The sequence below is a fragment of the Lissotriton helveticus genome, chromosome 8 (assembly GCF_964261635.1).
Source record: "Lissotriton helveticus chromosome 8, aLisHel1.1, whole genome shotgun sequence".
In the NCBI taxonomy this organism is placed as follows: domain Eukaryota; kingdom Metazoa; phylum Chordata; class Amphibia; order Caudata; family Salamandridae; genus Lissotriton; species Lissotriton helveticus.
In genome coordinates, this window is record NC_136069.1 from 1,056,393,039 (window position 1) to 1,056,420,008 (window position 26,970).

General features: G+C 47.0%; 1 protein-coding gene across 1 annotated transcript in view; it reads right to left on the bottom strand.

Annotated features, from left to right (window-relative positions):
- The window catches only part of CFAP47 (cilia and flagella associated protein 47), a 2,858,849-nt gene that overhangs the window by 123,516 nt on the left and 2,708,363 nt on the right, over nucleotides 1-26,970 (bottom strand). The window contains exon 63 of the mRNA XM_078657910.1: nucleotides 6,827-6,995. Coding sequence (XP_078514036.1) covers nucleotides 6,827-6,995 — 169 coding nt within the window. The remainder of the gene's footprint in view (nucleotides 1-6,826; nucleotides 6,996-26,970) is intronic.

Here is a 26,970-nt window from a genome sequence, read left to right on the forward strand (position 1 = left end):
AATTAATTTCACTGTGTGGTACTATCTAACTAGGTCCTGAAGAATTGCCATCAGGCATGAAACATGTCGACCATAAATTGAGGGTAGGAGTTAAATTCGCTCTGATAGTTCTAGGGTAATTTTTCTCCCCTCATACACCACCACCCCCCGTTTTTAACCAAGGGAGTCTACCACGAGAATAAAATTAGGTTGTGGACCGACTCACCTTTTTTAATTTAGTACTCACGTCACGACCACACTCCCCAGGCCCTCTCACACGCATGCACCATATGGCGGGAACAAAAGATCTCCGATAAAGAGCCCCGGTTTCGGGAGCCCGTCAGACATTGCAGCGCCAGTCTGACGAGGAGCAGAACCCATATGATGAAGCATGACACCTAGCTTGCTGGGTGTGTGAGGGTTCTAGTTCGAACTAGGGGATTCCCCCACTTACTAGCACACACCCCTCTCCGTCACTCTTCCCGGGGAACTTTGTACATCCTTTTTGTGTCACAAGTCTTTGGACTCGTACACTGGACCCCGTAAAATATCGTCCTACCCCAGTCCCCCCTTTTGTACTGATACTCCAGTTTGAACCAGCTCAGGAACCCTTAGCTCCTGCTCTGGCATGAAACTGGACAAAAAACATTTGAGTATCCTCCCCTCTATCTAGCCCCTCCTCTGGGAGGGACCCTGAGTCATTCCAACCCATTCTTTAGGGTACTTTAGGGCTCCCCTGTGGGTGGGTCCTCAGAATCATCATGGGACAAGATTAAACCCTGAAACTAAGTCGCTCTTCAATAGTCTGGACACTTGGACTTTGTAGAACTTCGACTGGAACCGGGACTGAATCAAGGAAGACTTGTGTTGTTCCTGGTCTCGGTGTTCTTCAAGGCTTCTTCATCATCTGTGTCTTTGTTTCATCCAGGTTCTTCAACAGAACTGTGGGCATTAAGGACATGTGAAGAAATCTCCCATGGAGTGAAAGAGTCACTCCCCTGCATCTGCAAGCACCACAACAAAGCTGACCAGTCTGCTGCTCCTTTCCTCCTACAAACTGCCTGAGGCCCAGTAACACAAGTGGTAGTTCTGCATCTTCCTAGAGACCTCACCTCTCTTTTCAGCAATTTTTACAAAAATATCCCTCATCAGGGTCACTGGGACCAAATCCCTGTGCATCGCGTTGAATTGCCGTTGACAAGGCTTGTTGGATCTGCACTCCAGAGATTCAGTCCTACAAGGGATGGTCTCCACTGCATGAACCATGGCTAAACTAGGGATTTTTTCACTGCTGCAGAGGATTAACACACAGCCTACTTTTGAATGGTAGTTGAAGTTTACATTCACACTGGCTTTTTCTAAAAATATCTAACAGTTCAATAATCAGCTACACAATTTTTGAGGAGATATGCAGAGATTACTCTTAAGGTAATTCAGCACACAAAGGCATATTGTCCGGAGAATGGGAATGGATATGTTTGATCAAAAGTGTTCTGGAACTGCGATGAGGATGAAAAAACTGTGGCCTACTAAGCTGTTCAAGGATACTAGATCCACCTCAACAGTTCTACTTTTGACAACAATAACCTCCATTTATTTATGTTTCTACTGCTTCTTCATTGGCATTTATCTTCATTTGAAGGGATATTTATTCCTTATTGTTTCATGTAATGTGTTTTTCTACTGGAAAATAGGTGAGATACCTGATAAAGAATTATAAAACATATATATATATGTTTGTGTATGTATATATGTTATATAAATATTACCTACTGGCAGTATCCAGTAGGTAGTTATTTTTAGGACCATAGTTTCCATAGGAAAAGCGGTTTTTTTTGTCTATCACTTTGGCGTTGCTTGACGAATCTCCACGAAATTTTCACAAAACATCCCCTTTTTGGTTCATTTGCTGTGTTGGATGTTTCGGGGTGATCCATCAAGCGGGCCTGAGAAAAAAGAAGGGGTTCCAAAACACATTTTCCCCATGTTATGTCTTTGGGAATGTTAATTTTTTTTAACATGACTTCAGCCCGAACCCCAGAACAGAATTACACAAAATTTGGCAGAAAGCTAGATGTTGGTCCATAAAGCGTTCTTTTTGTAATTTGGTGTAAATCGGTTCAGGAGTCTTTGAGATATCTATCTTTAAAAAATAAAGATTTCTGGAGACCCGAGTCCTTGCACTGGCCTCGAGAATCCTACTAAAATCTGATTGTCTGCCAACACTTCCACCGGGAAGTGTTGGCAGCCATCTTGGGACTCGGCTTGAAGCTCAGTCGCAGAAAATAGTAAAAAAAGAAAAGGGACAGGGCAGGACTACCCTGAACCACCAGATATGGTGGGGGGCATCCCACAGGCCCCCGCCAGGGATAAAAAGCATTTTTGTTTTTAAATTTTGCCACAGATCTGCAAATCCATGGCAAAACTACAATCAAAATCAAGCGTGGACTCCCGTATTTGCCTTAAAATAACCCCAGGAGGGCCAGGTCCTGGGAGCATATACGGATTATAGGAGGGGGGCGCACGGGCCATGGGGACCGCTAGCTTCACAGGGCTATTCTGTATTATGTTGGGGGGGGCTTTGAAGATACCCCTGCACGGGGACCGCCAAATCCTAGGGACTCATTAAAACAATATAGCGGGCCTCACAGACCCCCCGTACCCCGGAGACCGCCATCTTCCCGGTGTACACTGTTTTTTTATATCAAGTAATGAAGGGGAGGTTGTAGGGCCTCCTCTGCTGCTCCGGGGACCACCACCTCGCCGGGGCACAAACATTAGGGGGGGAGGCTGTATGGCCTCACCCGCAGCCCCGGGGACTGCCACTAACCCGGGGCACAAATGTAATCAAAGAAGGGGGTAATGCGGCCCCCCCTCCAGGAGCCATGGATGCCCTGGAGACACCACTCCCCCAGGGCAGGCTCCAGCAATGTCCTGGGGTGCCGACTCCGAGAATATTGCAGTTTTCTATGGCATGGTGGGAGCACTGCTCCCGCCATGCCCTAGCAAACAGTGTGCTCCGCATTGAGCAAGCAAGAGCATTTTGCTCTTGCTTGCTCAAAGCGGAGCACTTTGCTTTTTACACACAGGGAGCTGCATCTCAGCAGCTCCCTGCATGTAAAAAGCAAAGCCGGTTCCCGCAGTACACAGGGGATGGGGTCCCTGTGGCTGAAATTGGCCACAAGAGGGGGGCCATGCACCCCCTCTCCCTTTTTAAAAACAAAATCATTACAAAAAAGGGGCATGCCCTGGAGGATGGGGTCCCCGGTGCCGAAAATGGCGAGGGAGGGAGGCCACTCAGCCACCCTCCCATTGAATTATAATAAAAAATAAAATAAAGGCCGGGCACCAGGGGATCACCCACGGAGGGGAGCCACAAAGCCTCCTCCTGTTTTTGTTATCAAAAAAGTTTTTAAAATGGCCAGGCCCCATGGGATGGGCTTCCCGGGGCACAGAATGATTGAGGGAAAGGGGGGCCATGCAGCCTCTAATTCACCCACTCACAGACACACACACACTCATTCACCCATCGTGCCACTCACATATCGACTCACAGACCCACACAGACACTCACAGGCCCAATCACAGACCCACCATGCCATTCTCACACCCACTCACAGACTCACACACCCACTCACAGACCCATACACACCCACTGAAAGAACCACACAAACACTTACACATCCACTCTCTGTCATTTATTTCTACTTGAGCCCCCGGGTTGGCCAGGTCCTGGGGGCATATATTATTATGTATCTTGGGGAGGGAGCGCACACGATCTTGGCCTCAAGGATCGCCACCATCCCTGGGCCAGGCCAATACAATATATTGGAGGAGGGGGATGCGTGACCCCCACCTCCTCAGGGCAAAGGCAAAACATCTATTAGCTGCGGCAGGGGTCGCGTGGACTCCCCCTCCAGGGCCATTTACTGCCTGATGACTACCACCTCCCTGGGACTTGGCCAACATTTCACAGAGGAGGGGGTGTGCGCGGTCCCCCTTTCTGGGGCCATTAACGGCCCTTGGGACCACAACCCCCAGGTCTGACTCCTTATGTCCCGAGGTGCTCACCCTTGGAACATAGTAGTTTGCTGTCACTTGGCGGGAGCTATGACAGCTCCCGCCAAGTGAGAGCAAACAGTAAGTATGGTCCCAGCTGGCAAGACATGAAAACAGCTTCTGGCAGCAGAATGTTTATCTGTTTCCCAGCCTGCTGTCAAGCGGGCAGGAAAAGAGATGAAAAAATTGCTCCCACAGTCAGAGAGCAGAATTTTTGGCTTTTCTCTGTGTGTGGGAGCAATGGTGAGTCCCACTTCAGGTGGGGGGCCAGCAGGGATTGCATTGGCAATGAGGCTCCCTTCGCTGACCCCAAAGGTACACACTGGGTGCCCTGGGTGGACTCCAGGGCACGTAGCATCAAGTGGCCAGGCCCAGGTGGATGGGGTTCCCGGGACCAATAGAGTCCAGAGGAGGGTGCCGCGTGGCCCCCCTCCCTGTCTATAAAGAAGCAATGATCTTTAGTTCCTGGGCTTGGTGAAGGTAAAGCAAGTGTGTTTACTTGGCAATTAAACTTTGAAAAACTATCTGAAATCCTTGGTGGAGGAAATGCATCTTTGATCTATGGAGTGCAATCTATAGTTACTGTGATGAGTGGGTTCTTTCTTGGCCTTTCCTGGTGGGAGAAGAGTCCATGGTTTGCCCTTTAAATTACTAAAAGTATGCAAAAGTGCAAAATCACCTGGAGGCATCGCCCCTTTGCCATACCCCGTCCACCTTAGTAGTATGCAAGGTCCTCCCACCTTTTGCCAGCATGATGGGCAGCTTACCAAAAGGTCCCCCAGTGCATTTCCTTCCGACTTAAGTGATGCCGGAGAATATGCAGCCATCTCCATCAATCAAAGAAGAGATTGCTTCATATAGTTAAGAGGAAGTACCGTTATTTAGTGGAGATTTACCTCTTTATAGTCTTGTCATCTTCTCTATATGAAGATTCATGTTATCAGAGATTTCTGAATGAAGTCGCACAAGGAACAATCACATTGCCGAAATGCACACAAGGTCACTGGAGTAATTTCCTCATGGTCCTTTACACAGCTAAAGTGTAGAATATGCACGAGACATTTACCCAACGAGATAGCACTTACCACGTAGAAAGTACTCCAGCTGGGTAGATATTTTGTGCAAAAATTGTGGACTCTGGTTGGATAATGGGGCAGGTGAGGTTCCGTTCTGACACAGCTACTGACACACCCACAGAGGCACTCAGACACCCACTCACACACCCATTCAGCCACTCTGAAATTCACTCACAGGCCCACACAGCCACTCACACTTCCAATCATACACCCATAAAGTCACTTACACAACCACGAAATCACTCACACACCAACAAAACCACTCACACACCCACTCACAGACCTACTCACACACCCATAAAACTACTCACACCCACTCGCACACCCATACAGCCACTCACATGCCCACTTACAGATCCATACAGCCACTCACACACCCATAAACAAAACTCACAGACTCATACAACCACTCACACAGCAGCACAACCACACACACCTATACAACCACTCACACATCTTCTCAGGCACCTACTCACACACCCATACAATCACTCACACATCCAAACAACCATTCATGCACCTATGCAATCACTCACACACCGAGAAAAATGCTCAGAAACCCATTCGCAGACACATACAGCCGCTCACATACCCACTGACAGACCTATACAGCCACTCACACACCCAGTTACAGATCCATACAGTTACTCACACACCCATGCAGCCACTCATACACTGATATAGATAGTCACACAGCGACTCAAATGACCGATGGTAGAAACAGTATCACTCATAAGTAGTACAGAAAGAATAATAATTTAACTTTGCAGTAGCTTAATATATATCTTTAAGTCTCAGAAACATTTTTAAACACGTACACTTAATGGATCTCATCAGTGATATTATCTGTGATGCAATTTGAGATTTCTTCAGTGATATCACTGACCATGTTTTGACTGATGTAATATGTGAGGTCATATGCAGTGCATTGCGGGGGCGTACATTTTAGTTTGCTGAGGTAACTACAACTGCTGAATTTCTATGCGTTTGTGCGTGTGAAATCTAAGCCTAACTATAATGTCCAAGTAACCTTTGGATTTTACATTGAATTTCTAAAGATTGTTTAATTCTATTTCCTAACTATAAGGTCCCTGTAACCTTTGTTTTTTCCCCCCTGCTCTGTCTCTCTGCCGCTGGGAGCAGACAGTGTACCTCCTCCTCTGCTGCCATGTAGAAACCAATAAATAACTTCAATTATTTGAGACTTTAGAAATGTATGTGAAAGGAGAGCATACCTTTTACTTCTGATTCACAGGTTGACCTGACCTTTGTCCCAAAAACTGGGACACTGGAACAGTTCACTGAAAACTGGTACTGCAGGAGAAATCCAGGTAGGCTGGTCACCCTAGGATTTACGCACCACTAAATTTAAAGATCATCCCCTGCCACTAAGTGTTTCAACAACATGGTAACTTTCTAAATAAAATAAGCACTGTTCCATGGAAAATAAAGTGATGATTAACGAGTCGGTAGCAGCATAAAAAAGACAATATATTCCGATGACACATTTCAGACCACCACCCTTAGAATGTTGGGACGGTCGCATAATTTTTCCAAACAAATTGATAATGGAATATATAATCAGTTTCTGTCTTCCTGACCAAAGAAGAGAGTCTGTTAACTGCAGCGTAGTTTATGGTCTGAAGATGTGAATATGGAAAACATTAAATGAACAGCTAGAAACCACGTACTTTCATTCTTTGAGAACACACCTGTATCACAAGAGTAGCGCTGTGTTTCTTGCTGTACATGTCAGGTTTGAACCCAACCGTAATAAGAGTTCCCGTCGTGCCCAGTGGAAGAAGCTCTCCTGCTTGAGGTGACACAGCAAATGCCTTGTCGCTGCCAGGCAAGAAGCATGCAGTGAATGGTTCTGGGTACCTGCCAAGCAGCAATAGGAAACAAAGCATAAGACTGAATAATAATCCTATAGCGTCTTTGATGATGTTGCATGCAACAAAACACGGTGAATAAATATGAATAAAGCAGCCTTTATTATGCCCATCAGCAACCAGGTACTACCAATACAGAATGCCATTAACAGCCCTTATACGAATTCCGTCACTTCCAAAATTCGAGGAACATACCAAAGTTCAATGTGGAAAGGTGGTAACAGTGGAGGGAGAAGGGAGGGAAGGAAGGGAAGGGAAATGGGAAAAGGTTTATAAATGAGATTTTTTAACAAGATTTAACTGTTTAAAACATGACGCATCTCTCTTCTTGAATAAAGTATGACTTTAAAAACCTTGCATGAATTTCTAAAAAGGCACCCTTGAGCGAGGAAGAATCCTGACCCTTTCTGTAATGGATGCACAATTTTCTTGTTGACATTTATGGTGTCATAATCTTATTCTTTTGAGCTCAAGGTTATATCTTCATCATCAAAAACTGGACTAATGCCCTTGTCATGAGAGGTAGGGTTACTGAAATGGAACATCTGGTCATGATGGTAAGTTACTTACCTTCTCTATCTCCTTATCTGGTAGAGACATGATCCAGCCGCAGATTCCTTACCTTTGAATTTCCCAGGCATTAGGCTGGTAAATCTGGAAGATTTTTCATCAAGCAATACCCCTGCGTGCCTACTTTCCACACCAGAAGCACAGAGCCATGAAGTGCACTGAGATTTGTGTGTTTCTGAACAACTAGGGCCCTGAAAGGGATCAGCCCTGACACTAGAAACTTGGCGGCAGTGAGGGGAGGATGCGAGTGTCGGTAAGGAATCTGTTGCTAGATCATGTCTCTACCAGATAAGGCATTGCCAAAACTAAGTAACATATCCATCTGATAGAGACATCTGGCTGCAGATTCCTTACCTTCGAATGGATACACAAGCAATACCATCATGGAGGAATGACTGCAGTCACGTATAGACCAGGAAGTCCTGCAGGACAGAGCAGCCAAAAAAGCTGTCCCTGTCGCCTTGACGGTCCAGGCAGCAGTGCTTGGTGAACGTGTGCAGGGATGCCCACGTTGCTGCCTAGCAAATGTCGAAGACTGTAACTCCACATTGCAATGCCATGGCGGCAGCCTTAGCACTGATAGAAGGAGCCCGTAAGCCTTCAAGAGGCTGCTTTTTGGACAGAGCATAACACATTTTGATGCCGAGGATGACCCATCAGGAGATAGTCCTCTTCTGCACCACAGGACCTTTCTTCGTACTAACGTACCCCATGAAGAGTTGGTCGCCCACCCATCAGGAAATATTGCCAGGTAAGGAGGCTTGGATGACAATGCCTGCAGTTTGCTCATCCTCTCGGCAGATGTGATTGCCACTTAAAAGGCTGTTTTTATGATAAGCAGCTGGTGGTGGCAGTTGTGCAGAGGATCGAAGGGAGAGCACACCAGGAAGATAAGAACTAAATGGCATAATTAAAGGGGAAGGCGGGAACATGTGTACAAGGCCTTTGAAGAATCTATTTGCAATAGGTGATTTAAATAATGAGGGTTTGTCTGACAGCCTCACGAAAGCAGACAGGGCCGAAAGGTACTCTTTGAGAGTGCCCAGGAGAAAATCCTGCTGGACAAGAGTCAAAATAAAAAGTACAACTTGAGAAAGGGAGGTAGAAAGAGGATCAATAGGCCTTTATGTACAATATTTATTAAATCAGCAGTCATAAGCGGTCTTAGTGGGGGACCGCAGGGCCACCAAAATAAAATTGCAAACTTTGGGAGGAAGGTTGAATGTTATCAATTGCCACCGCTCAAGCTTCACACAAGAAGGTGTAGAGTTGTCATGTTCGAATGGCGGACCCTCCCCTGCTGCTGTGACAGAAGATCCTCCTGAAGGGACAGCCTGATCGGACGATAGGAGAAGCACGGGATACCAGACTCTCCTTGCCCAGTCCAGAGCCACAAGGATGACTTGGGCCCAGTCACTCCTGAAGTGTATGGAAGAAAAGAAGTATAGGAGGCCTGAACTCCACCTGAGATGAAAAGTTTCTCTGACCGACAGCCGCTTTGGAAACTCCCCAGCATGCAAAACTGCTGACATTGTGCGTTACAGACGGAGACAAACAGATCTAACCAAGGCTCTCCCCACTGTTGAAAGAGACCTTGTGCCACTTCAGGATAGAGATGCCATTCATGATCAGCTAGACATTGACAGCTGAGTTTGCCTGCTCTGGTGTTCAGAGAACCAGAGAAGTGTTGAACCAACAGGGATATGCCCTGCTGTTCCAGCCTTGTCCAGAGATGCAGGACCTCACGACAGAGGGTCCACGACCCCATTCCGCCCTGTTCGTTGCAGTACCACTGGTGGTGGTGTTGTCCATGAACACTTGAACCAGCTTTCCCTTAACTAAAGTAAGAAAGGCTTTCAATGCCAAACAAATTGCTTGCAGCTCCAGCATATTGATGTGGAGTCCAGATTCCGCTGATGACTAGAGTCCTCTGATCTCCACCTCTCTCAGATGGCGCCACATCCCAGGAGTGATGCACCTGTCACTACTGTGGGATCTGTTTAGGGAATCGACCTTAGTCAGCCACCACTGAAGATCCTGCGCAGTTCCTTCCGAGATCTAGACCATGTCAGAGAGATTGCCCTGATGTTGCACCCACTGGAACTTCAAGTCGCACTGCAGAGCCCGCATATGCCATCTGGCATGTGTCTTTAGCAGGATGCAGGATGCAGGAGGTCATGAGCCAGAGCAGCCTCAGATTCATTCTCACTGAAATCCAGGATAGAGGCTGAAACATCAGTATCATAGCCTGAACATCCTGAACTCGCCACTTGGTAGAGTAGGCCCGAAACTGCACTGTGTCCAGAATAGCTCTAATGAAAGGGAGCATCTGAGAGTGAGTCAGGAGTGACTTCCGCACATTGATAGTGAAGGCATTTTATCGGATTCCCTTTTCCACGAGGACTGCCAGAGACTTCTGTTCCAGCCTGTTTGACATTCTGCTCGCCCTTCACCTTTCGCGACACCCGCTTCGCGGGTGCCGCTCATTTGCTCCCTAAGGCTGTCCCCCGCTGGTGTGAGCGGCTCTGCAGTCGGCAGAGAACACACGCGCTCCCAGTTGAGGAGGGACAGGTGAGAGCAACATAGCGCGAGTTAGCACGTTGAGACTACCGGGGGACTGCGAGGACCAGCAGCCTCAGCTCTACACAGCTGGTGCCTCTTCCCCCGGCGGCCACGCCCCCAGCCTTCAACAAACATTAAACGCGGTCAACACCGGCTGAGTGGGTGCTTTTTATCGGATTCCCCTTTCCACGAGGACTGCCAGAGACTTCTGTTCCAGCCTGTTTGACATTCTGCTCGCCCTTCACCTTTCGCGACACCCGCTTCGCGGGTGCCGCTCATTTGCTCCCTAAGGCTGTCCCCCGCTGGTGTGAGCGGCTCTGCAGTCGGCAGAGAACACACGCGCTCCCAGTTGCGGAGGGACAGGTGAGAGCAACATAGCGCGAGTTAGCGCGTTGAGACTACCGGGGGACTGCGAGGACCAGCAGCCTCAGCTCTACACAGCTGGTGCCTCTTCCCCTGGCGGACACGCCCCCAACCTCCTCGTATATTACTGGCTTGGTCACTACCGCATCGCGGGACGCAGCACCGGGGCGAAGACCGGGCAAAGAGCGGGCCGTTTGAGGCTGTTAGAGTACGTGAGAGTCCGGTCCGGGCCCTGTCTCTTTGCCTGCCACATCGAGGACATTAAAACACCAGTAAAATGAGTACCAGGGAAACCAGGAGCAAAACACCCTCCCTAGCCGCGGCCGGAGCTGTTAAAGGCCCCATTGACACCTATTTTGCCAAGGCGGGTTCTCTCCTGATTGAGGAAATCGAGGTCCTGGAGCGAAGAATCTCCCAAGAAATAGACTGGGTAAGGAGATCTTCAATAGGCCCAATGGCCCAAGCTAGAACCCCAGAAGATAGACCTGGTTTACTAACTAGCTGTAGTATTGATCAGGCAACAGGTCCATTTCCAGGTACCCCAACTACTAACCCAGAGTTCACTATTGAGGTCCCGAGTGACTTTGAGGATATAAGCCTTATGGCCTTACCTAACACCCAAATCCATCAACCCATATCAACAGAGAACACTGAGGTAGCCAAAGTCACAGAACCTAACAAAGACTGCAATAGGGGGGCTAGAGAAGGGGCTATACAAAAAAAGAAGCAGGGTCAACAAAACAAAGAAGATAACAGGATTAAATGTCCTAAACCCAAACAATCTAGAGGTAAAGGGGGGAATGGAGCTACCCCTGCCTCTAGGCTGGAGAGGTCGGGAATTTTAACCACCCCTAGAACTGCCAACCCAACCTCACCACCACAGCCCACTAACAACGCGTCAGCAGACATCACCTCCGATGACATTACATTGGAGGACATAGGCACACTTCTCAGGTCCCTATTGAGTCCCCTTGAGGCTAGACTGATCAAGATCGAAGCTAGACTAGTTATCATCGAAAAGGCAACTGTCCAACTTGCCGACTCAAGGAAAATTGATAATAGTGGGACAAAAATAGTAAAAGAGGGTTTGGGATAAAAACCCACTAAGGGCAATGGACTTCCTACAGCAACAAACAATAAGCTCCCACCCGCAAACTCCAAACCCTCACAATCCATGCCAAATAATACTCAGCAACCACCAGAGGCCAACAAGGCCCCTATCCCAAAACAACAAACAGTAACTGCCACTCCAAAAATAACCCCCCCACCAAAAGACAATGCTTTGCCCTCGACTAACATTAAGGGCGATCCACCACTCAATGGAGAGAAATCAAACACTAATCGTAGATCAAAGCCTATAAACCTTCCCCCAGAAGCAGCACCCTACACCCTAGTACTGGCGGGGGTCCCAGAATTAAACTCTCCCACATTTGAATCCACTACCTCACTGAAGAATAAAGTTATTAACTGGCTCTCTGTAAATAGACCACTCCCGAGAGGGACAACCAGTGATATCTCCATGGTTAGGAGGGCAACGTGGGTGGGCTACACTAGGAAATCCATCGGGGGAGACTGCATTCTGGTCACCTTCAGAGACCCGAATACAGCCGCGTACATTTGCACCTGGGCTTCTGATGAGGATTTTGGTAGTATCATTCAACCACTTCCTCTTTCATTTTTCTACCCCTCAAATTTTTACAACTCAGAGGACTACAGATGGGGGCATCACCAAGAGCTGTTGGAGGGTTGGGAAAACTGCCCTAGGGAGAGAATTGTCCACCCACAACACAGGGGAAGACCAATAGAGCAGTTCCCTTTATACGGGGATGAGGCTAGCTGGGAAACTGTTACAAGAAGGAGGGGGGGGGGGTGGCTACAGGAGAGGAATCCCTGGGCCAGACAGAACACATTACCCCGCCTATCCATCTACTCACAATAGATACAGTAGTCTAGAAATGGTAGATTGACAGGTGGCTGAAGAGGGGAGTGTCCTACAAGTATCTCCCACGATTGAAATTAACACACCCCCAGCTCCAGACATATATCCTAAGGCACCCAGTATAGTCGAACTAAGTCAAGTCCCAAGCAGACGCATCCTATTCTATCCCCTGCCAATAAGCCCATGGGCATGAATTACTCCCTCATAAGCCAACCGGTGCCCATTGAGCTTACCCCCAACAACTCTGCTTCTCCAGGCCTAGCCACTACCCAATTGTCACACATTACAGTGATCTCTTGGAAAGTGGCAGGCCTTGCCAGCAAAATAGATTGCACAGAGTGGGGTTCTTACATCAGCTCCAAAAATATACTCCTTTTTCAAGAGACTTGGGCACGTGAGGAAATAACATTCCCGGGCTTTGCCTCCTTCTTCAAAGCCGCTAAATGGGGGGGAAGGGGCAGGCCGTCAGGGGGACTTACGATATGGGTAGCCACGGATCTAGGTTGTCAAGCTTCCTATCTAGAGACCGCCTCCGATGACTTATTGGCTGTCCTACTTGAGTGGCCAGACACTACGAAGTTGCTAGTCATCAACATTTATTCAAGGCCGGTACCAATGCACAAAGAATCTGGGACTATAGATGAGTTAGCTGGGCTCTTAGAAGGCATTCCATGCGAACTCGCATGCCTGGTAGGAGGTGATTTTAATTCTCACTACGAACCACTGCCTGGACTACGTGATGGTCCTTCCCACGAGGAAGATTCATGTTGGTTCGTCCCAGAGACGGTGGCACCACCCCCAAGGGCCTGGACTCCTTTGGCCCTGCAGATAACTGCACTCACTCTCAACCTAGGTCTAAGGGCGTGCAATGGCCGTTGCAAATCAGATATACCCAGTATCCACACCTATAACAAAACAGGTAGTGAATCTAGACTGGATTATATCATGGTTAAACTGTTTATGTGGTCAGCAATAGTTGATTTCAAAGTCACTGAAAGAACGGACAGTGACCATAATGCCCTGGAATTGACTTATTCCCTGCCTGGGGGGGAGGTTACTCCCCACGGATCGGATAAAGATAAGGCGGGCCTCTTACTGGAAAACAATCAGAGGAAAGTCAAGTGGGAGAAATTGGCCAACAGTCCAGATAGAATACCCCGGCTATATGAGAAGATTATTCCATTTCTGGAGAACGCCTTTCAGCTAGGAAACGTGGTCTCAGATGATGCTAGCAGAGGAAAGCTTGCACAAATACATGCAGACATCATCAACACCTTAGAGCAGGATCTGTTCTCATCCTCAGGGAACAGGAAAGGCCCCACGCCCAAGACGTCGTGGTACAATGCCGCTTGTAGGGAAGCCAAGGCCCTCTTGTTACTTGCCATAAAGGGACGCCTTAACAGTGAAGAAATCCGTGCCAGGAGAAGATCGTATAAAATCCTCCTGGTGAATGCGCGGGCGGAATGGGACCACGATTATTGGGAAAATCTCACTAAAACACTAACAACCAGAGATTCGCGCAAATTCTGGCGCATAGTCGCGAATGGCACGGAGGATTTATCCTCCGCAATAGAGCCTAACATAGCCCCCTTGGTATGGCAGAGCCACTTCGAGGCGCTGTATGCGGAAGGAGGGGGGGACCAAAACAGCGATGGTATTATAAACACATCCAGCCCTACAGGGGTACCTTTTACTGAAAAAGAGGGGAGGGAGGCCATTAAAAACTTAGCCGCAGGAAAAGCCCCGGGTCTCGACGGGGTGCCAGGGGACTTGTTTAAGCAGGAACCGGGGATATGGACACCATACCTTACATTGATATTCAATGCTATTCTGGGGGGAATGGAGGTGCCTGATACTTGGAGGGGAGCAGAGGTGGTCCCAATTTATAAAAAGGGATCCCCCCTGCTTCCCGCCAACTATCGCCCTATCAGTCTCATCGACATATCCCAAAAACTCTTCGGTAGACTGATTCTGAATCGACTCCAGGCCTGGACAGAAGAGATGGACATCCTGTCCCCCTATCAGGCAGGATTTAGGCAGGGTGTATCAACCATAGACCAAATTTTTAGGCTACATCTCCTTTATTGGAGAACAGCTGTAATCGAGGGTGGGACTCTATACACTATTTTTGTAGACTTACGTGCCGCCTTCGATTTGGTACCCAGATCGAGGCTGTGGAGAGTCATGGAAGAGCTGAACGTTCCAGGTGATATTTTGGCAATCCTGATGAGACTTCATCATAACAACTATGCCCGCGTAAGGTGTGGCAAAGGTGGCAAGCTAACCGAAAGGTTCCCCGTTCGCAGAGGGGTGAGACAGGGTTGTGTGCTTGCACCGACCCTGTTCTGCCTCTTTGTGAACGGGGTTGTTGCCCACCTAAACAGGATTGCCAATACTGATGCCCCAAAGTTGACAGGTAGCAGGGTGCCTGCAATTATGTTTGCAGATGACACCCTGCTGCTGTCTAAATCCCCTATGGGGATCCAACGCATTTTGGATGGCTTTTTAGAGTTCTGCTCTGAACGAGGATTGGAAATCAACCCACAAAAAACTAAATTTATGATTTTGAATCCCAACCCCCATAGTCGAGCACCACCCAGGATAGGCACAGTCCAACTAGAATGTGTGCATAATATTGAATACTTAGGGATTACCTTAAATGAACATCTAACGTGGACGTCTCACCAGACGAAAGTGACCATTAAACTGGCTCAGTTGGCGGGTGGCACCATGCGTCTGGCTAACAAATCCTTTTATCGCCCATTAACCCCAATCATGCATATTTACAAAATTCAAGCCCGGGCGGGTGTCACATATGGGGGTGAGCTGTGGGGTCACTCCCAACTCCCTAAGTTACAGTCAATCGAAAACAAATTCCTGAGACAGGTGGTTGCCCTTCCCCAGAGTACTCCTCTATTCCCCCTCAGATTAGACCTGGGAATTTGACCAATAACAGAGGAACTGGGACTCAAACCCCTAACCTTTTGGAGGCGTTTGTGGTGCAGCCCGGACCTTATAAACTACAGAGAGGAACTACAGGAATTCCTGGAGCTACGGAATGCCAAGAGGATCCCGTGGATGATCTACATCAAGGGAATGCTAGAGGAGATGGGATACCCGGAACTATGGACGGATCCTGCAAACTCTTGTGTAAAGACTCCAAAAAAGGTACTAGCGAGAGCATATTATGAACTGATGCTCACAAGAGCTATTGATGCCACTCGAGAAGGATCCTTGACACACTTGTTCCTAAAAGCGAAAGACTCTTACTGTCTTGAAAGTACTTTAGACGCTATTTCTCCTGTACTAACGAGAAAACTATTTTTACAATGGAGATATGGATGCCTTCCCCTAGCATTATTTACAGCGTCATGGCAATCTCGCTCCACTGTAGAAACTTGCCCAATGTGTGCTCACCCGAAGGAGGACGATGTTCATGCTGTCTTCTTCTGTAAGGGCTATGAGAGGAGTAGGAAATACTGGTTAGTCCCGTTACTCAGGAACTTGGGTTTTAGATCTTTTCAACCTGCTTATAGAGTTTTAAAGACAGACCTCTCTCCCACTGTAGTTTTTGCCCTATCGAAATTTTTGACCTCTATGTGGTTCACTCAAAGCCGATTGATGAAAAGACTGGTATAAAAGACCCCTCGAAAGATATATACCGTTTTACCCCACCCCTTGTTTTAAAAAAAATTAAAAATTAAAAAAAAAAAAAACAATATTTTAATTATTGGATCACATCGTGTTTAATTAGTTTTTAGGTCTGTATAAATGCCATGCATCTTTTATGATCTGTGATCGAAATAAAGATTTTTGAAATGAATGATAGTGAACCCCAGTGAATGCAGCAAGTTTGCCATAGTCTGGAGATGGAAGGAAACAGCCTGGGGCAAGTCTGGCTTCAAGAGCCCATTGTTAAGATAGGAGAAGACTGGAACCCCTGATCTGGGCAGATAAGGACCACTGTCATCAACTTGATGAACACCAAGTGGTGCTAGTAAGGCCAAAGGGGAGCACAATGAGCTGAAAATGCTTGTGGCCTACTATAAACCGCAGATAGCGCCAATGAGCAGGCAGGACAGGAATGTGAAAATAGGCGTCCTTCAAGTCCAGCGCTGCCATCCTGTCTCCTGGATCCAGGGAAGACAAGACCTGAGCCAGAGTGAGCATCTTGATCTTTTCCTTTTTGAGGAAGTAGTTGAGGGCTCGCAGATCTAGGAGAGGCTGAAGACTCTTGTTCTTTTTTCAGGAACAGAATGTAGCTGGAATAAAAACCACAGCCTACTTCTGGTGCTAGAACATCTCTATGGCTTCCTTGGCCAACAGAGTCATGACTTCCTCCTAAACCAAAGTCAGGTGATCCTCCCTCAGCCTGTCGAATGTTGAGGGATGGAGGGAGGGGTAGTCTCAAAGGGGAGATTCAGACTATCTGAAGAACTCACCAGTCAAAGTGGTGTTCTACCAGTAGTGGAGGGAATGGCTGATCTTGCCACCAACTGGCCACTCATGATCGGGAAGGGCAAGACTAGGAAGGTCTGGAGGATGAGGCTGCAGGAGAGTGTGGGTCTGACCCAACCTCTGGCGGCCTGACCCATGGGGTCAGAATGAGCCGTGCCCACAGCCATGCAGGGGTTGCTGAACTTGCACTGTCTTATGGCAGGCATACGGCTGGGGCAGCTAAAAGTCCTTTCTGTAGCTACAAAAGGGGGGAAAGGCAGACAGACGATGTGTGGCCACTGAGAGTCCAGAGGACTTGGCCATAGCAAGTGGGTCCTTAAAGCGCTCCAGCGCTCCAGCTACATGTCTGCCTTGTCGCAGATGAGACAAATGCCATCAAAGAGCATTTCAATGAGATAGGCCTGGACAAAAAAAGCCAGAAGTCCTTAACAAGGCGTGGCGTTGAATAGCCACCATCGATGAAATCGCTCTGTCCAGTGAGTCGGTCGTGTCGAGACCACCATGAATAGCCAATTTTGCTGCATCTCTCCTGTCTGATACTGCTTGGCAGCAGATTACCCAGGCCTCTTCTGGGATCTGTGGCAGCACTTGCGCAAACGTCTCACAAGGAGTGGGAGTAACAGCTCAAGCATGCAGTGTTCACCGACTACAATGCAAGGCTGGCGGAAGAAAAAGTTTTCTTACGCTAACTGTCCAGCCTCTTGGATCCCCTGTCCGGGGGTGCATAAGAGAACAAACCATGGGAGGTAGAGCCTTGGACCACCAAACCCTCAGAGGTAGGGTGGTTGGTGAGTGGAGAGGTGTGGTGCAGCGGCCAGGGCAGCTGACTTCAGAGCACAGGGTTCATGGTTCGATCCCCAGTTCCGGCGGCAGCTCAGCTCAGCACTATGTGACTCTGGGCAATGGCTCACTTAATTTCCACGACTACCCATAGTGCCTTGAGACCCATATGGTTGAGTAGTTGGCGTTTTACAAATATGGATTTACATTTTGAGGAAATTTGTGTTGCGCTGTGCAGGGCAATGATGGTGGGCGATTGATCTGTTCACAGGAGCCCCTGTGCTGGGCTTGGACCAGATTCCCAGTAGGACATCATTTAAGGTCTCATTGAAAGGCAGCAAGGAGAAGACACCTGGCTGCAAGACCCCAGTCAAAAAATTTGCCTTGACTGCCATGGAAGAGAGTTGGAGATCCAGGTCCTCCGCTACCCTTTGCACCACCATAGCATATGATGCTCCCTCTGCCTTAGCCATGGTAGGGAGAGAAAGCAGGACATAATCTAAAGAGGTATCGAGTCAGCTGGCTTCACCCGATTCCTCATACCACTCCATTTCTGGTAAGGCTGGTCTTGTAAAAGGTACAGCGACCCCTCCCAATCTTAATCCATTCCTAGCCCTTCAGAATAAGGCTGAGGAAATGACCTAAGGGTTCTGTCTGCGCCAGTCTGGCTTTGGGAATAAGAATAAGGCTGGCACCACAAGGTGACAATGGAGGCGTTGGGAGTCTCAGTGTTTGGGCAGGCGCCAGGTAACGTCAAAATTACATGACTGGTATCAGCCTGAATCCATGGGGTTCATCGGTGCCAGAGCCACAGTCGTGGAATCTGATGAAGCCCTCTCCGAGCCTCCCGGGCTCGAAATCACACCAGTAGTATCAGGTTGTCCACATTCAAGACACATGGCATGATAAAATTCTTTAAGATGGGTGGGGGTCACTACGGCTACCAGAAAGGTGGGGAAGCACAAAGGTGACCCAGATGTAGATTCAGAAGAATAAGGCCTAGAACACCGAGACTCCTCCATTGCATCTGCCGATGGATGAGGAGAAGTTAAAGTACGCTTCAACTTCTTATGTTTTTTGTGCTTCTTACCTGACCTACTCAATGACATTGAGTGGGAGGGCAAAGACTTAGGACTCCCAGAGTGGTGCCTGGACCTTCCTCTCGACCGGGACTGTGAACAAGACCTCAGAGGAGAGAGACGAAATGCCGAATGCCTAGCGGCAAGCAACTTTAGGGACCACTAACTCGAAGCTTTAGGAGGCATGGCCTGGAAGTCGGAGCACAACTTTGAGTTATGGTCGCACTCCAGGTACCAGAGGCAAACCAGGTGTGGGGTAAGTCACCAACATGGTGCAGTGACAGGCGCCAAACAGGTTTAAACCAGAAATCTTCTTAGACATGATGGAAAAGCCTACACACTAAAAAGGGGTCAACAAAATGTCGGAAAAAGCCTGTTAAAAAGTGACAGAGGGTCTGCACTGGCTGGCTAAGAAAGAAAAGAACTGCCGTCAGCGTGTCGAGGTGGTGCCTATATAGGTGATGCAAACCTCTCAACTGCGCAGACAACGCCAACGACGTTGTGCAAAGTCGAATGACACCACCTACCGGCACGCACAGGTATTGCTCAAAGAAATATTTCCGGATCCAGTTTGGTACCCGGGAAATTCAAAGGTAGGGAATCTGTGGCTAGATGCCTCTATCAGATCATCAACATTCTCATCATAATCTTCTGAACAACTATGATCTTGTTATAGGTTACCAGAATACACACATTTAGACACTCGCTTGAGATTACAGCACTTTCCTTCTTGCATGAGAACACTCCCTTTATTGATCTTTACCACTCTCAGGAGGTCAAGGAATTTGCCTCTACCTTTATCCATTCTCCTAGGATTATGAATTCTGAAAAAGTACCCTGTTTTAATGTCCGGACGGACTTTTGACCTTATGGGAAACATAATAATAGGCTTAGGATTTACACTGACGTCTTTCTACTTGCAAGTGAGCACTGTGTGTGTGTGATTTGTGGCACCCCTAGTTCTAGAAAATGGGAATTTGGTTTGGGAGCAACCATGGGCAAATGGCTCCCACCCCTTCAATAATAAAAATGGGGAAAGGCCAGTAACAGAATGTGCTGTAATGCAGTAGGTCCATACACATTTCCTAATGGTTAGGCCGGGAACATTTTTAACAACAGTTGCTAAATGTATACTAGCCTTCAGATACATATTAAATCTCTCAACCTGTCCATTACACTGGGGATCACAGAATGCTTTTCTAATGTGTTTAATTTTATAAGTGTCAAGAAACTCAAACTTCTCCATGGATGTAAACTGTACTCCATTATTGGTGACAATTACTTCCAGAAAACCCTCCAGACTGAACACTTACATAAAAAAATCGAAATCCACTGATGTAGTAACATTCTCAGTCAACACAATCACAGGCCTTTTAGATTGATAATAAATCAAGACAATTGAATACTGCATAGTGCTGGGTAAGCATTTGAAGGGTTCAGCAATGTCTAGGCTGATGATCTGTATAGGTGCACACATTGTTCTACAACACCTATCAGAGTTGAAACAGATCTCATACTCTCTCACCTACTGTTCTATTTCAGTATTCATTAAGGGACACCAGAAATACTGTTTTAATACATTTTTCAAAGAAGGCATACCAAGGTGACTTTGGTGGCCGTGATTAATCAAAACTTTATGCATGCCCCAAGGTGGAATGCATTAGTCTCCACAGAACACCAACCAATTATTGAAGGACATCTCTGTGGATATTTGATAGAAAGAAGGAAGACTTCCCTTCAAAGATTTATGCTCTGGCCAACTCTTTTCGATATATAAATACCTTTACTTAGCACAAATATTTATCTTTACTTGCTTATGAGGTCCAAACCTCTTCACTCACGTCCAATCCACCGACAACATGCATATCTCCAATGCATGCTACCACATCCACCTCTTCTTCTGTAACTTCTGCACACACATCTAGTTTACAAGACAATCTGGACAAGCAATCAGCGGGTTGATTATATTTCACTGGATTATGTATCACATCGAAGTTATACTCCTGTAAATATGACCTTAATCTAGCAATAAGGGCTGAAGATGTTGGACCAACCTTTGGAGAAAGAATGGTTACAAAGGTTTTTGATCTGTCTGAACAGTAAACCTGGTGCTCCATATAAAATGGTGGGAATGCTCAACAGACCAAACACGTGCAATTAACTCCTTTTCAATAATTGAGTAACGTCTTTCAACTTCTATAAGGAATTGAAACAAAAGGCAGAGATTGGAGAGGAATTGGAAGTCTTGACAGTGATACTCCATGATTTCTTGCAATACACAGAACTTACCCCATGTCACGGGTGATGGTTTCCCACAGGCATAGCTGTCGCTAAGCCCTGCATTCTTCACTACTAGAAAACTGACACCCTCCGCATGGTTGAAGTATGGCTGAGAGAAATGTTTCAAATGGACTTTCATGAAAAAAAAAATTTTTACACTACAGATCTGACTGTCCATTTTTGAGGTTTTATGGCACAATCTATCTAGTCCATGGATGAGCTTTCAATCAGTAGAAGAGATAATTCCAATCACCTTAAAAAAGCCGATCTTGCTTTTCGTTACAATTGTTTTTTGACCTAAGAACAATTCAAGTTTCAACTTCAAGTTTATTTATTTCTTTGATATATGCCAATTAAGATGTTACAAACATTTAAAAACAATAAAAACAGTTAAAACATTATTTGCAAGTCACTGTTGGCATATTTATGTTACCTGTCTGTTCATTTCATTTTGTACTCCCAGGCATAGTCCAAAGAAACAACTTGACTTAGGACTACAAAAGCTGTCCAGGCTTAATCAAAGATATTGACTTTTTGTGCTACAAATCTAGTATCTACCTAATGAACAAGTTACTTACCTTCGGTAACGCTCTTTCAGATGGATGCTCTTATCTAACTGCAGATTCCTAACCTTGTGAATATACCCAGGCACCAATTTAAATCTTGGAACTCAAACAGCAGGGCTCCTTGCACCTGTAGGTGGTGCCATGTGGCTCCACATGTATGTCATTGTGCCCCGTAAGTGATAAATGGAGCCATATATGTGTCAACCATGCATGCAGATGTCAATTTCTTTTGTATGTGTCCCAGCACCCTGCTGCAGTGCCCAACAGCAGATTGAAACACCAAGTGATCAGATTCCTAAATTGAGACCTTTTTAGATGGAAATGGAGACCATTCCTGAATGGGGAGTTGGGACAGCAGTGAAGGATCTGCAGTTAGAGTATACACCAGAAAAAGCATTACTGAAGGTAAGCAATTTTGTCTTCTGATGGATATTTCTAACCGCAGATTCGTCACCTTGTAAATTAGATACAAAGCAATACCTCCCACGGTGGTGGGTCTGTGAAATTGCTCAGATCAAAAGCTCCTGCTGCACCCAATGGGCAAAATGTCCTTCCAGTAAGACCAGACTCTTAAGGCAATAGTGTTTTGTGGCTCTCTTCCACTTTTGAGGGATGAGGTGGTGCAAAGAATGCCGGAGGGTGATGGCTTGTCCAACATGAAAAGCCGTCACCACCTTTGCTAGGAATGCTGCATGAGTCCATAACACTAGTTTGTACATAAAAAGGTAGATATAAGGAGGATGGACCAAGAGGGTCTAAAGCTCATTCACACAACAAGCTAATGTTATCACAACCAGAAAGACCAGGTGAGGAGGCGCAATGGGCAACAGTGCATTTGCTCAAAAGAGGTACACATGAGGAAAGTGAGGACTACATTCAAGTACCACTGTGATATCACAAAAGGCTTTGGCAAGAACATATTGAAAACCTTTTAGAAAATGTATCAGGTCATATGATTTGAACAAAGACGGCTGGTCTGGTAAATAGAAAATGCCAAAAGGAGAGACAAGGAACCGTTAACAATGCCCAGACCAAGACCTTGCTTGTCCAAAGACAGAACAAACAGCAGCACATTCAACACATTGCCCTACAAAAGCGTCTGTCTGAAAGGTGACGCACCAAGCACCAAACGTATCCCAGCATCCAGCATACACTACACTGATTTCGTGGACAGACACCTTGCAGCCAGGGTCACATTAACAACTTTGAGAGGAGGGTTGAAGGAGGTCAACTACTGGTGCTCGATCTTCATGCATGGAGGTGCAGATTGCATAGGTCTGGTGCAGGACCCTGCCCTAGAGCTAGGCAGAAGATCCTCTAGAAGTGGCAGCCTTATCAGAGAGCAGATGCCCCTGCCCAGATTTTCTGGGTAGCACACTGTCCTGGCCCACTCCAGAGACACTGGGATGATTTAGGCCCAGTTGTTGCTGATATTCTCACAAACACTGGGCAGGAGAGGTAGCGGTGGGAAGGCATTCAGGAGTCCCATGCACCACTGCATGCAGAATGTGTCTCCAATGAAGAGCCTTCTTGGGAATAGTAGTGTGCAAATGTTGTGCTGCAGTGTGTTCTTGGTGGTGGTGAAGCGATTAAGCCAGGGTTCGCCCCATTATTGGACAATGTCCAGCACCGCCTATGGGTGTAACTGTCATTGATCCACTAGGCATTGGTAGCTGAGCTTGTCTACTTTGGTATTTAAATATACTGCCACGTGGTGTGCCACCAGGGAAATGCCCAGACTGCTAAGCCAGATCCAGTCGCACAGAGTCTTCTAGCACAGTACCGAAGACTGCGCCCTGCCCTACTTGTTACAGTAGCAGATGGCAGTGGTGTGGTCTGTGAAAACCTGAACCAACCTACCCTTGATGGTTGACAGGAAAACCATCAACGTCAAGTGAATCACCCCCAGTTCAAACAGATTCATGTGGAGGCGGAACTCTCCCAGATAGCCTCTCAAACCCAGTAGAGATGGGTCCATCACTGCTGTCAAATCTGGGTAAGGTAGAGAGAGGAGTCTGCTGCTGGGCCAACAGTGGTGGAGTAGCCACCACAGCAGACATTTTGAGGTATCTTCCGATTCCTGACTGGAATCCAACATGTTCCCCTGATGCTCGACGCACAGACTTCAGATCCTACTATGAGCCCGCATATTCCATCAGGCATGGTCGGCAAGCAAGATGCAGGAAGAAAGCAGGAAAAGAATCATCAGTGCCATCCTCCCTGAAACCCAGGGCAGAGGTTGAAACAACAGGATCATAGCCCAAAGTACCTGGACTCAATGGTCCCGACAAAAAGGCCCAAAAGTGAACTGTACACAGGATAGCTGCGATGAAGAGGAGCATCTGAGAAGAAGTTAGGTGCGACTTTGGCAAGTTGACTGAGAAACCCAATGGGGTCAAGAAGTTCACAGTCATATGGAGGTGATCCACGACTGACTGTGGTGAGCCAACCATTAACAGACATTCATCGAGGTAAAGGAAGACTGGTACCCTCAACCTCTGTAGGTGGGCAGCTATCACTGCTATATCCTTTGTGAACGCCTGAGGGGCATTGGTGAGCCATAAAGGGAGCACAGCAAACTGAAAATACTCATGACCCACCTTGAACCACAGGTAGCACCTGTGGACCTGCAGAATAAGAAAAACAAAAAAGGTGGCCTGCAGGTCCAACACCACCATCCAGTCTCCGGGATCCAGGGCAGAATGAACCAGGAACAGCATTAGAATCTTGAATTTGTCTTTGCACTGGAAGGTGTTGAGAGGGTGAAGACCTTTCTTTCTCCGCACCAGGAAGTAGCGGGAATAATATCCAGTCCCTACTTCCGAGGCCTGCATGATCTCTGTGGCTCCTTTGGCCAAAAGAGCCTGCACATCCTGAAGCAATATAGAGAGATTGTCCTCTGATGTACGTGGCATATGTGGTGAGTCAAAAAGGAATGGCAGGAAATAGTTTTATTGGACACTTTGACGATACCACCTGTGAAATGTAATGCACTGCCACCCTGGAAGGACATGGCTGATCCTGCCTTCTATTGAAGGGCTGTGTGCCACTAAGGGTGCACTAAAGAGGTTTTCAGGTTGTTGATGGAAGGTCCATGGCTTGAGATGTACTGCCCCTATTGACCTGTTTTTTGTCAGGTGGGCCCATGGCCTGACCTCGAAAGGGCTAGCAGGTCTAGTGTGAGCTTGACAGACTGGTGCCGAAAGGCCTAAGGGAGAGTGCTGTGGCTTGGCTCTCTTTAAAATGTTACAGGGACAAGTCTGTTAAACAGACAGGTACCATTAAGGTCATGGCCATTAAGTACACATGGAAGTTCCTTGAGAAGCTTGTGGATCTCATGCATGTACTGCACCTCAGGACCAAGCTTGTCCCAATAGCCCTTCCTAGACAATCCATAGTGTCTAGGTCTGAGCGAATTATGAATCTGGCTGAATTCCAGCCATCCTTAATTGTTTGGGTTAATAAAGCCCATAAGTCCTCCAGGACTGCTGGCAGGATCTCACCAACTATGTTCCAATGTGTGTGGGTGTAGCATCCAAGATGGCAGCTAGTGTTGACCAACCTCAAGGACAGGTCGGCCAATAAGAACACTCTCTTGCCAAACGTTTCTATGCTTTTGAACTCTCTGACAGGAGTCAATGTCTGAAAGGTGCTCAGGTTGACTCAGCTGGTGGACACCTGCATCACCAAAACCACAGGAGTTAGATGCTGAGGTAAAAAGGCAGGAGTCCCTGGAGCTGGTCTATGATGACAGGCAACATGTCAATTGACAAGCAGGCCAGAACACTCAAGTGCCCAACACCTTGTCGATGAGAGTCTCATTGAAGGGTAGAAAAGATTTAGTAGGTGCCTGGCCAGGCTGAAGAACATTCGTCAGGACATTTGTTTTTAGCTCCATAGTGGGGAGGAGGTCAATGCAGCCTCCAACTTACAGTTGAAAAAGATGTACTTTCTTCCATAGCTGGTCCAGGTCCTGGACATCAACCTAGTATCTGGTAAGGTACTCAACCCACTGGCCTCCTATAGATCCATACATCAATTGTCTTCAACATAAGAGGGGAGGCAAACTCTTCCCCATCACCTCCATTGTCATCTCAATATATGCATGGCTCTGGTCAAATCCAAGCCAAAAACTTGTCTGAGAGATGGAGGGTTGGCTGTGCCACATCATGATTTGGGTGCAGCCTCTGTAAAGATTAAGTTTGAGACCACTATGGTTTGAGACCACTATGGATTGCAGCTCATGTTCCAGTGACAGCGACATTGGTGTCGACATCCATAGCACTGGTCCAGAGTTCAGACACAAACCTGAAGTCAGAATCAAGGCTCATTCAGAACTTAAAGTGGGTTCGAAGGGCACAGTTGGGACTGAGGGCAGACCCGTTGAGAGCAACTCAACTGGAGACTCCTATGGATCATTTGGGCTTGAAGGCAGGCTTGAGGGAAACAGAAGTGTGTCGAAGATTCTCAGTATAGCCTCTCAAATGGCTCCTCAGATAAATGGAAGCAAGACCCTGAGCCACGGTGCGACCCTTGCATCTTCAATGGAGAACGAGAGTGGTGGGAAAGGGTTGAGTCTGATTTGGACTTCATATGTTTATTCTTCAACTGATTAAACCAACTTCGGGAGCGTGTCCACACTCTCAACTTTGGACTGGAGGGGAACTCAAGCTTTGTTTCACTTTCACAAATGGCCTTCAAATTCAAATGGCTAAAAGCGTCGCAGGCCTTGGAGACATGTGCCGAACTCAATCACCAGGACAGACCACATGGGGATCTGTCAGAGACATCTATTTGCAACAGCCCCTACCAGGCTTAAACCATGTTGTCTTAGAGGGTGACATGTTCCCTCGCACACTGGAAAATGTTGAAGGAAAAAATCACTTCACAGAGTGAGCAAAAAGAGAAGCAGAGTTATGCATCCACATGTGAAGGCGCTGAAAGTGAGGAAGTGACATTAGCACACGTGGATGGCAGTTATATGCAGCTCTATTTATCACTTCCAGAGTGTTACAATGTCGTTGCAGGCTACATGGTGCTACCTCCCGATTCACGAGAGTCCTCAAGAAAGAAAGCTAGAATAAACACTTTATTATTTAAGAGGAACAAATGCATTTGTTCTAAAGACTAACACATATTGGCAAAAAGAAATGCCAGGACAGTAAACCCATACATTAACGGAAGGAACTACCAAAGAAACAAGGTGGTAATGGCTAATTTGAAACAATTTAGAAATGAGATCTAGAGAATGCTTCGTGGAACTCCATGAGCTAAGCCTCCACTTGGATCTGGTTCATCATTTACAGGTAACATATTGTTATACCTTTAAAAAAAACGTTCCACAACATTTAATGATTACAAATAAAG